Source organism: Lepidochelys kempii, chromosome 2 (genome assembly GCF_965140285.1).
Source record: "Lepidochelys kempii isolate rLepKem1 chromosome 2, rLepKem1.hap1, whole genome shotgun sequence".
Lineage (NCBI taxonomy): Eukaryota > Metazoa > Chordata > Testudines > Cheloniidae > Lepidochelys > Lepidochelys kempii.
The window spans coordinates 232,928,810-232,941,571 of record NC_136381.1 but is presented as its reverse complement, the minus strand read 5'-3'; the positions used below and the strand labels follow the sequence as shown (position 1 = coordinate 232,941,571).

General features: G+C 38.6%; 1 protein-coding gene across 11 annotated transcripts in view; it reads left to right on the top strand.

Annotated features, from left to right (window-relative positions):
- The window catches only part of NEBL (nebulette), a 455,293-nt gene that overhangs the window by 404,292 nt on the left and 38,239 nt on the right, over positions 1-12,762 (top strand). For 9 of the 11 annotated variants that reach the window (XM_078851827.1, XM_078851823.1, XM_078851824.1 and 6 more), the window contains 2 exons: positions 1,813-1,928; positions 7,344-7,507. In XM_078851827.1, coding sequence (XP_078707953.1) covers positions 1,813-1,928; positions 7,344-7,507 — 280 coding nt within the window. The other 2 variants (XM_073334200.2, XM_078851829.1) reach the window with 2 other exon arrangements.

Here is a 12,762-nt window from a genome sequence, read left to right as displayed (position 1 = left end):
TTACATGAATATTTCTACCTGAGTTTCCTCACCACTCCGGGACATTCTTTGGGCTGGGTCAGGCTTCAGTGCATGGTTCATGCTGCATTGCTTCTTTCTCCTGGAATAGAGGAAAATGGCCCCTGAGCAGAACGGCGATCACTCTCGTTACAGTGTGTATGGTAACACTCATTGTTTCATGTTCTCTGTGTATATAAAATCTCTCCACTGTATTTTCCACTGCATACATCGATGAAGTGAGCTATAGCTCACAAAAGCTTATGCTCAAATAAATTTGTTACTCTAAGGTGCCACAAGTACTCCTTTTCTTCATCCCTTTTGAAACTTTCATTCTTCTGTGTCAGATGATGCCATTTTCAGCATCTCCACATAAGCACAAACGCCTTTGTTGACAAGGTGATCTCCCCCTGGTAAACCAGTTCTTCTGGGTAGCGACCAGTTTTTAGTCTAGAGTGAATTTCTAGAGTTCCTGTAGCTGAGTACTTAGTCAACTACCCTCTAGTGTCAGCCCTGTATCTCTCTGTGTAGGGACTTCAGCCCAACATGGAGGCAAACAGGAAACAGAGAAGGCAAAAAAGCTAAATGTACCAGATGGAGTTTGTGGCCTGACACAGATCGAGTTCACATCACAATTCATAAATTTTAGACATTCCCAAATCATCACAAGGGTCCACACGGTTTTTATTCGAACTTTCAGCAGCTTTTCATCAATAAAACACAGTATAGTGTTGTCACCTGTGGTTGGTAAAATCACACTACCAAAAAAATGTGTGTGTATCTGTGGGAGGGAAGAGCGATGTTGGACAGAGCCTAATGGACATAGCAGGACAAAGGAAAGGGACAGAAAGAAATTGGCAGATTTTAATTAATCCCTATGCTTGGCCAGGGTGTTGATGGAGTCAGCATAAACTAAGGGAACCTAGATCAGTACCCATTGCTAAACGATCACATATACCTAGATGAAATAAGTTTTTCTAGGTCTTTAGCCTATAAAAGAAGGTAAATATACTATAATTAGAAATAAATTGGTTAAGCAGTGTTACTAAAATATTTCAACTTTGTTTCAGTACTTAGTTTTAGTTTTGTCTTTTTTCATTAACAAAAATCAAACTGTCGTGTGCCCCCATGGTATCATTTTTCTCTACTATCTCAGTGTAGCATCAAAGTTCTGCGTTCTGTGTCTACACTTATACCACTACAGAGGCACAGCTACAGTGCTGCAGCTGCATTGCTGGAGCTCTTCAGTGTAGACAGTCACTACAGTGATAGAGCGGTTTCCCCATCACTGTAGTTAATCCACCTCCCTGGGAGGTGGTAGCTTGGGTCAATGGAAGAATTCTTCCGTCAACCTAGTGCTGTCTACACCAGGGGTCAAGTTGGCCTAACTATGTCACTCAGGGGTGTGTGCTTTTCACACCCTGGGCGATGTAGCTGTGTTTAATGACTTGGCCTTAGTGATGTCCCTGATTTTGGTGCACATGTCTGGTCATGTTTCTCGAGGTCTTTCAAGCCTTCCTACTCACTGTTGTGCTTCCAGTTATTCATGATGCTAATGAATATTTCTCTGCTGATTGTGTTAGGTTTATGTAGAATTCAACCTACACAAGGCTTGTTTTGTCACTTAAAACTCTTCTCTACTGATTTAGAGTTACCTACCTTTTGGAACATGAATCCCAATTTATGCTGCAGGTTTCTAATCGGGAGAGCAATCTACAGCTGCTACCAACCGCTAAGAGAAGTTGCACACACACACTCAATAAGGATATTGTTTTAACTCTTGTAGTAATTCTTCTGTATGTCTTTAATGTGCAGCCCCTGTGCTTCCTGGAGCATATCAACAAAGTCAGTCCCAAGGGTATGGATATATGCACCAGACCAGTATGTCATCTATGAGGTCGATGCATTCGCAGCCACATTCAGTAGGCTTGGTGAGTATTGAATTGAAAGAATCATTCTTTTCAGTGCACCCCCCTTTAGCTACTGGTAAATGTCTTATAAATATAAATCCGCTGGTAACCTTTGCAATCCCAGAATTGGGAACCTTGGGAAATAATCATTCTTCTGGATTCCTCATATTGTACTTATTTTCAAATTAAAGAAATGCTTCATATGGTCCTAACTGCAGGTAAAATATGCATAGGATTAGGTAATGCAGAAAAGTAGCAAGAGATTTTTATCTCAAAAACTGAATGATGTGAATTTAGATATGTGCTCCAAAGAACAATGAAATTATCTACATTATTCATATACTCTAGAAAGAAGAAAATGTTGCGGTAGGACTTTTTCACACAATGAACTAAGTAATGAGGTTTCCATTTGCTGTTGTTTTTAATCTGTCTGATCAAATAGACACACAGAAATTTAAAGCTGGAGGGAATTTATAGTTCTAACAAGGCCATGTTTGTGCTTTTTGCAGGTGAACCTTGTTTTTTAGTTGGTATAGCTAGCTATGGTATTGGATGTCAATGAGGACTTACAAAAGATTTCTGAAAATTGGACTTGTGCATATTTGTTTGCTTCTTTGATTTCTTAAGATTTTTTTAAAAATTACTAACATTTTTAACATTTCTTATTGTGGTACTGACTAGAGCTCCATTGTTTTTTAGCTTAAGACTATCATAAATGTCAGCTTTGGTTTTCCCTTTTCTTTTCTGGCAGATCTACAGGATATTTCAGAGGATGTATTTTTGTTAGCTCTCTCACCTTAATTGAAGTCGCAGGATGTTGACTTATTAACAAAGATTAGAGCTGGCCAGAAAATGGAATTTTAGTTCCATGAAAAAAATTTAGTTTTCAGAAGTGTTTTCATCCCAAATCAGGAAAAAAATGCTAAAAACGAAAACATTTTCACAGAACTAAAATACAGCTATATTTTGTTTCAAAAACACCAAAATGTTCCCCCAGCAGAAACATTTTGGTATTTCAGACCTCAGTGTTCTGCCCAGCTGCCTGTCCAGCAAGACAACTGAGCAGCCAACTAGCAAGGGAGCTGGGCAGCCTGCCTGCCAGGCAGACGAACTGGTACCTAGGCAGCCCACCTAGAGGGCTGCAGAGGAAACGGGAACCTCAGGAAGCTGTGCAGCCTGCCTGTATGCTAGGCAGGAAATTGGGGAATTGGAGATTCCAGGGAGCCTAGAAATCTGACAGCCCACCTGGCAGGCTCCCAGGGCTGTCTGGCTCCCTGGGTGACTGGCTCCCTAGAATCCTGATTAGTGACCTGCCAAGCAGCCCAACTTAATTTCATAACTTTCACTTTCTTGGTGCTTATTATATCAGCACTTCTCTCATTCTCCATTCGTCGTAGCTGCTGTCTACTCTAGAAATTGTAAGGAAATCTTCAACCATTGCACGAGCATTGTACAGGTCCAAAAGATGGGAATTCCATTGTTGACCATCCGCCAGCGTTTCCAATACCATGTTCTCTTGAACTGCTTAGAGCAACTGTAACTGACATGGACCCCACTCTAGCAAAGCTGATGGAACTACTAACAAGCTTAAAGTTAAGCAAGTGCTTAAGTGATTTGCTGCATGGAGTCATGGTGCTGAAAACTGCTGGAGCTGGCAAGTCACCTACACTAAGGCTCTCAGTATTGCTAACAGCTGGGCCGCTGTGCTAGTTAGCCATGATGGGAATGGTTTGTTAACATTCTCACAAGGTTCAGATCAGAAAGCGCTAGGCTCCATTTGGCTGTTTGAAAAGTGGAGATCATTACAAACAGTTGAGATCATTCCAAAGCCTTAAGGTAATTGCAAGGTTGTTGGAAAGCAAATTCCATAATCCCAGTTGGTTTTCCTTTATAGTTCTATGTGCAAAGCACTTTTGTATCTGCCATGGGTGACGACAGGCCAAAATGGAGAGCAGTCTTAAACTGATGGTTGAATACATGTATCAGACCACATCTGGCCTGTAAACTGGGAATATTACAACTGTGCTTCAGCCCTTATATGCAGATAACTTTCATTGGTATCAGTGGGTGTTTTGTGTATACAATGACTGCAGATTCATGCCTTTGATGGGATACCGGATAAAGGGAGTCAAATTTGACCCACTTTACAACTGCCCCCGCATAACCCCTTTCTTATGCTCTACTGTGCTTTCAGTATCTGTTTAACTTACTCTTGATTAGAGGAATAATTCACTTAAATGCATTTTTAAAATCCCTTATTTGAGTCATTTAAACTACACTCTGAAGTGATATTAGGTACTAAATGCTAACTGGATTATTACAGAATTTTTTTCCCGACAGCCATTTACCACCTAATTAGGTCTTAAAGCCATAAATTTGGGTATCTCAGCAGCATTAGGGGCCCTAATAAATTTTTTAAAAATATGGAGTTATCAGCTTGTCTTTACAACTTTGCAGCACTGTGATGCTATCAAGCTGGTTAAAAGGAATCACACACCAAAGAATTAAAATGCATGTCAAATGGCTGATTCCTTTATGAGGTCTCTGCTCACGGCACATGTTAAATGGATTAAAAGCTGGCTAATTCATTGGTCTCAAAATGTAACTGTAAACAGGGAATTGTCATTGAGCAAGTCTGTTTCCAATGGGGTCCCGCAGAGATCCGTTCTTTTGCCCTGTGCTATTTAACAGTGATCTGGAAAAAAACATAAAATCATCATAGATAAAGGTTGCAGCTGACACAGAAATTGGGGGAGTGGGAAATGAGGAAGAGGGCAGGTCACTGATTCAGATCAATCTGTATTGCTTGGTAAAGTGGATGCAAGCAAACAATATGCATTTTAATATAGCTAAATATAAATATACACATCTAGGAACAAAACATTTAGGCGATACTTAAAGGAAAGGAGGACTCTATCCTGGGAAGCAGAGTCACTGAAAAAGATTTGGGGGTCATGGTGGATGGTGGATTTGTGGGTCATGGTCTGAGTTACCACAGAAAATTCTTTCCTGGGTGTCTGGCTGGTGAGTCTTGCCCACATGCTCAGGGTTCAGCTGATCGCCATATTTGGGGTCAGGAAGGAATTTTCCTCCAGGGCAGATTGGCAGAGGCCCTGAGGTTTTTTCGCCTTCCTCTGTAGCATGGGGCATGGGTCACTTGCTGGAGGATTCTCTGCACCTTGAAGTCTTTAAACCACAATTTGAGGACTTCAATAGCTCAGACATAGGTTAGGGGGTTGTTACAGTAGTGGGTGGGTAAGATTCTGTGGCCTGCATTGTGCAGGAGATCAGACTAGATGATCATAATGGTCCCTTCTGACCTTAAGGTCTATGATTCTATGGATAATCAGCTGAACATGAGCTCCCATTGTGATGCTGTGGCTAAAAGAGCTAATGTGATCCTTGCATGTATAAACCAGGGAATCTTGAGTAGGAATAGGAAGGTTATTTTAACTCTGTATTTGACACTGTGTCGACCACTGCTGGACTACTGTGTCCAGTTCTGGTTCCCACATTTCAAAAAGGACATTGATAAATTAGATAGGGTTCAGAGGAAAGCCACAAGAATGATTAAAGGATTAGAAAACATATCTTACAGTGAAAGACTCAAAGAGCTCAATCTATTTAGCTTAACAAAGAGAAGGTTAAGAGGTGACTTGATTACAGTCTATAGGTACCTACGTGGGGAGCAAGTATTCAATAATGGGCTCTTCAGTCTAGCAGAGAAAGGTATAACATTGCTACCCAGTATTTAACCCATAAATTAGTTTTCTGCTGCACAATGTGTTCTCCCCTACTCTGGCATTCACAGCTCTTCTACAGATAATCCATTTAGAAGGCAAAGGAGAAGTGCAGGACCATTAAATCTGTTTCTAGCATGGAAGCAGGAATAAGGAAACACACCTTACTGTAAGTCTATGATATATGACCCACTTAGGTATTTCCTGCTGGTGGGACTTCCATCTGTGCTGAACTTAAATTTTCATTTTTTAAAAATGTTAATTATCTAGACCATGTGAACATGAAGCAGTCTAGTGTTATCTTCCTGAGTTGGTAGGCAGACAGCTTGACAATATCCCCTTGATAGATCTTATTGGGTGTTCACTCCAATAACCAACATACTGGCCAACATCAACTGTTTTTTTTTACCTTTGATCATATCAGCAGAAACATCTAGCTAACATTGCTGGATATAGTGAGAAATGGAAAAGAGCTCTTAGGTGAGTGGGATACTATTTGTGATTCCTGAGCTGCTCTTGGCTTCTGCCAAGAAGGTAGGAAGGAAAAGGAAAGTAGAGAACTCATATGACTTTTTTAAATTAGCAGAACCTGCAGTTTCAGTAGCATTTGGGGAAATTTGGGGAAGGTTCATTCTCCAGCTAAAGTATAACAATCATCTTGCCCATCAAGGCTTAGTGGGAATCCGTTCTCTATGAGTCTAAAGCCACTTTTTAATCTTTGATAGCTGACAATAGTACCGATATATGTATATGAAATAAATATTAAACTTAGGAAGGGAATGTAGTTGACACAGGAGTAGAAGCACGGTGATATTTAGTTAACAAAATTAGTTTGCACTTTATTTATTTGGATTTACATTAAAAAGAGCCTATTGGTGACTGTGGATGCCTTTGCCATCTATTAAAAATATAACTTCAACCCTTATCCCAATCTTAACCTTAGTATAAACAAGTGTAAACCCAGCTATCCATAAACATTCATGTGAGCAAAATTTTGCTCACAAAAAGATAAAAGAATCACAAATACTTAGTATTTGTGCATGAATACTCATGTACATTTTACGTGTACATGAATAGTGGTACAAATATGTACTCACATGAGCATTCCCACCACAAATATTTACCCAGTCATCATGAAATCTTATCTTCACTAGGAACAAAAAGGTGTGTTCTTAACTCATGTTAGCTAACTTGAGGTGGAATCGTAGTAAAGGTTTGTAATGTTCATGTGAGGTGGCAGGTCGAATTAGCTAACGTGAGTTAAGAACACGTGTTTTCTCTTAGTGAAGACACAGCCTGTTTGGGATCATCCAAGCAGGACAGAAACAGTACCATGTGGTTTGGATGGCCAGTCATGCAGCATGGATAATTAACTATGGGTAGTGAATACACAAGGCATCAGTAATGGTGAATATTTCCAGAGCGAAATGTGGTTGCATGGTGCATGTAACGCATATGTTCATAAAAATCAGTCTCATGACTGAATTTGCTGAATAAATTATTTGACACAAATAGTCTATCCAGTTCTATTCAGCATATATCTCTTAGATAGTATAGACTGCACTCTCTCTGCATGTGGGTTTGAATTCTATATTTCAGCTTACTAAAGATAGTGCTGTGTGTATATGTATGAGGCAGAGAAGCAATGTCTGTCAATGGTGGATTCTTCATGGCCCTGTTTCTTTTCCTTCAACAGAGAACATACAGAGCTATGTATGACTACAGTGCTCAAGATGAAGATGAAGTTTCCTTCAGGGATGGGGACTATATCATCAATGTGCAACCAATTGATGATGGCTGGATGTATGGTACTGTTCAGAGAACTGGGAAAACAGGAATGCTTCCAGCAAATTACATTGAGTATGTTAACTAATTTTTGTCCCTAGTCCTTTGAGCTTTATTCTGATTTACTCAAAACTTAACCTTTTGAAACAAAATACTCAGAAGAAACTTTTAAGACCCTATGTTCATTACTTTATCACTAATATAACAATTTGATGTAAGAATCACAATCTGACACACATATCCAAACAGTATTGCTTATAATAATACTTTGTAAGAACAAAAGACATATGTGAAAGCCCGGTGCTGCCTATTATGTAAAGGTTTCCATCCCTTAGCTATAAAGGAGAAATGTCTTTTTCTGAGATTCTCGTTTAAACGTAACCATAACATGGATTCTTTTCTTATGTCACTTTAAGATCACAAGAGGCTAATACTTTCAATTTAGTAATACATTCTAATAATTTTTAAAGCTGTTTAACATAGAGCATTTAATGTCCCAGTAAAAATGATGACTGGATAATTCAGCCTTTTAAGTAACAGCAGATAATGTGCTGGTAAAAATCCTACTGCCCAGCAGCCTTACAAGAAACAAAGGTCTGTCTCTTGACAGTGAAAGTTCCCAACTCTCACTTGCCCACACAACCGCACTCATTCCTGGGTCTTACACTGGCTCTCCTTCATGACTGTGCCCTTATCTCCTGTCAGTTTTACTTGCTTCCCAATCCATCAGTTTTGATTGTGCCTTGATTCATGGCAAATCTGTGTTTTCCACAACATATTTCCCACTGGCACTGTTCAGAGTGCAGAGCCAAATTGCCACCTCTTCTGTTTCCCTTAAATAATAATTGAGAGACCAGGTGGGTGAGGTAATACGTTTCAATGGATCAACTTCTGTTGGTGAGAGAGACAAGCTTTTGAGCTTACACAGAGATCTTCTTCAAGCTCAAAAGTTTTCTCTCTCTGACAAACAGAAGCTGGTCCAGTGAAAGATATTACCTCACCCACCTTGTCTCTCTAATATCCTGGGCCTGACATAGCTACAGCAACACTGCATACATTAAATAATACTTAACATTTAGATAGCAATGTCCATCTTCAAAGCACTGTACAAACAATTTCCATTACATCCTTTATCCTTAACTATCCTGCTGTAAATAGCCAGTCTTAGGGCTATATACTATGTGGCCTCATGAAGCTTATAGCTGCAGCCTTCATTCTTCCCACAAGTGACTTGCTTAATGTCTGCTTTGGTGATAAAACTGACATGTACCCACCCCTGCTGCAAGGGAGTCCTGCACCTGTGTAGAAAAGTTGAGAGGAGCTCTGATTTTATGATATGTTACAGTTCAATGGCCTATTGCTTAAGTTCCTTCCAAAACACTGGCTCTAGTTGTGACATCAGTTGGTTGTCCAAAAATGGGTTATATGTTCACCGAATGATTAAAGAAGGACAAACATCATTGACTGCTATTGAGTTTATTTTTTTCTCATAGCTTCCACCAAAGCAAAAACTAAACAAACAAAAATCCTACCACTCTCATTCCAGCTTCTTCCCCAAAACCAAAAAGAGGAAAAGCTGGTGAATATTATGAGGCAGTCAGCAAAAGGAAAGCTATAGACTATGTTTTAGCTCCTAAGATTGATCTTTAGATCCAACCAAGTTCTTTATTCCTGCATAAAAAAGTACTTTGATTCCAGGATTCAGTACCAAAAATGGAAATTTTATTGTCCCAAATTGTTTACGCAAAAGATTCCGTTTTGGCTTTCTAATACTTCTCTTCCACCTTAAACTCCATTCAAAGTAAGATGAAAAAGGAAAACTAAAGTGAGTATATTCTCTTTCAACTTTGGATCAGCTAAGCCATTAGTAGGAAACAGTATAAACATTACAGGCCTGATCATTTTGTTACCCACAAACTGCCAGGTATTTTATTTCTGTTGTCCATTGGCTTGTGGTCAAGACTGAAGGATCCAGGTGTGATTCTAATCATTGGGGCACAACAGCTAGTCGCAATATCACGTGGCCCTGATCCTGCTCATTGAGCTCTGTGTGGATACAGTATTCCTCCCTTGCCGTTCTCTTACAGGATCAGGTCCTAAGTCAGAGGGAGCACAAAATCCTGTAAAGTGTCATGGGCGAGTTGGTGCATGTGTATGTGTGTGCGTTTAAGGAACAATTTTTTTTCTGTACTCAGATGTGAATTAAAGATGGTAGCTGTTTAGTAGCCATCCAGAGTTTTGAAGCTGCACTGGCCTTCCTGTATGTTTTAGTTTTTAAAAATTGAATTAAATTTATGCTGTATTTATAGAGAATTTTCTATTTCTGATTTCAAAAAGTCAGCCTGCCTGCATTATTTCATTTAACAATAATGAAGGAAGGCAGTTAAGTATTCATTATGTTAAAAGCAACCCACCAGTGCAAGACACCTGCCAATTCTGCTTTGCACACAGTTAAAAGGCAGCAAGCTCCTTCACTTCCATTGTATTGTTAGTAAGGGAGAAAATCCCATGCTGCAAGACAAAGAAAAGTACATTTCTAGGATTGTGTTTTTTTTAAAAAAAGAGTAGACCATAAATATTGAAAAGTAAGTGGGACAAGTGTATTTTCTTGTCAGACAAAGAATTTCATGGGTGAAGCTCCCCAGCAGAAATTAACTTCAGAGAGTGGTTAGAAGCAAGAAAAATGGCTCTGTAAATGTGAAACCTTCATCTTCCATATTAGGCATATCTGTTATAACTACACTGTGGTTTTAAAATTCTGCAGAAGCCTTGGGAGTTTTGTACATGGAGCAGCTGCAGCAACAGGCCCTTATTCTTTATTGGTGTCTTCCATGTCAAATTTGCTAGCTTGGCAAGTCAAACAGCTTCATTTAAATTCCGGACACTTTAAGCTCAGCCTAAATGTGATCTGAAAAGCCGTCTATGTCTGTATCAGTCATCATCACCAGCCATCAGTAACAGGGGGAAGAATTACAATTTATAATGGTTGGAAAATTTTTCTGATGATGTCTGAGGCAGAACTGGATATCATTTGCTGCTGTGGTCTTGTACTAGCTCCGAAGTGCTGACAATGGCAAAAATAAGTTGTCAGTATGCTAAAGAGATATGAATCAGAAGAAACAGAGGGAGCACATATATATAGCATCAAGTTGCCATTTTTAGTGTCTTTGAAAACAGACAGACAAACCCATAACCACACTAGCATTCTTCTCAGCTTGGGAGAGGGATATCTAACACTATATATGGTAACAAGCTAAATCAGGAAATAAACATTTTATCAGGTTAGAAGACTATGATATGCTAAACAATGGAAACAAAACTACCTTTATGAATCTGAATATCCTATAGCCTGGCAAAGCACCTAAAGCAATTTTCAAAATAAAAAACGGCCAAGAAAACAAAAGAGTATGTGAATCCTGTTTCTCTTGAGAATGGTATATCAGCATAATTAATGTGCTCAGTTTAAAATGATTCATTTGCGTAGTAAATTTTTTGTAATGCATGCTTTTAGTAATTTTTGTTCATTTGGAATGGTTTTCTGGTTTTTGATATCTGGGAAAATGAATTCTAATTATAGAGCACTGTTGTTAGCGGTGGTACCCAATATACAAAGTGATTAGGGCCTGGATATCAAAATGTTTTATGAGAGCTACAACTTGTAATCCATAGATCCTCAGTTCAACCACCACAATTTGTAAGTACAATTCTTACAAGGAGTTTGTGAAGCCCTGCTGATATACTGTGGAGTGTTGGGAGAAGTAAATGCCAGATACCGCTTTTTCCACCTTTAAATTGTCTGACAAGCAAGGAAGATAAAACCTAATTCTTTTATTTTACCACAGTGTATCACCCTTACTTCGTTCATTGCACACGTGAACAGCATCTGACTGGGGAGGGAAATAAGTAAATTCTGGACACAATCATCTCAGAATTCCATAATTCAGCTTGGAGTTCACTCATCCCCATTCAAGTGTTAGAAAAATAAGGGCACTGTAATGTGCTATTATTCTTCAAGAACACAAGTATAAATATAATACAGTATATAAGATACTAATACAGGGCATCTTGCTGTTCATTATACATACATCCCCATTTAGCCTTTTTCTAAACAAAGCTACGATTATGAATACTACAGTTGTAAAGTTCCATTATAGCATATTCGTATTTAATATTGAAATGCGCTTCTCGTGACCACAGTGACTACCACACACCAGTTAAGCAAGGTTAGGGCTCGACAGTGAATCACTTTAATGGATTGTCTTCTTGATATGTGTGTCCTTCCTAAAAGTTCCCTGGGGACTTGGAAGGCCTCTAGTGCTTGGCCAAGAAGTTAATTTTAGTTTTTATTGTACAGTGATGGTACATCACCTTTCCTTATAAAACAACCAGAAACACAGAAGTGTTGGGCAGAATGTGATATAAAGAATAAAATCTGCTCAATTTGAACTATTTTGAATAACATTCTGTATGAAATATGGTATAAGATGTAGTTAGTAAATATTTAAATACCACACAGAAACAAGCTAAAGATGCTTTCTAAACATAGATCTACATACAACTACATACACTCTAGTGCTTTGTGCTGGCAAGAGCAAACTGCTGGTGAGTTAAAAGGATAAAACATTCTACGGTGCTTTAGCAATCATTCTCCAATCTTTATACCATAGAAACCACACCTCAAATCTCATCACCCCTCTGAAAGAAAATGTGGAGCTATATTTCTTTCTTTAATTGCCTGCACCACTACAGTATATTCAAATGAATTTCATATGCTTTTGTGTCTGATATATAGCGTTTGCATATTGTATCTAAGTTGTAATCCGATTGCTGTTGAAACATTTTTTTTATTTTAGGAGGAAAATAAGTTATATACTGTAGCATTACAATCATATCTAGTTCAATATTACAAGTTGCTAAACCATCAGAAAGCAGCACTGACTGTATTAACGTTGATTAGCATGGTGTGGAAACTCTCTCAGATGTTGGTTTTTGCAGTGTGATATAAAAAGCAAAAATGAACCGCTGCACAATTTAGCTTATATTTGCTTAAAAGTGTGTAGAGTTCTAGTTACTTTGCAAAACTGTATGTTTTTTGGGAGTATACGGTTATGAAGGAAACACTTGTTTTTTTCAAAGGATGGGGATTATTACTGGATCATATGATGTATCAACATAATTTGGCTTTTGTTATGCAAAAAGTTAACACCAGCTATTAAAATATATTTTAGTAGAAATGCTTTAATTCCTGTTTTTCCTCTGCACTGTGAATCTTTAAACCTGGGTGGACTAGAGCAACATTCATGCTGCCCAAAATATTAACCTATGCAAAC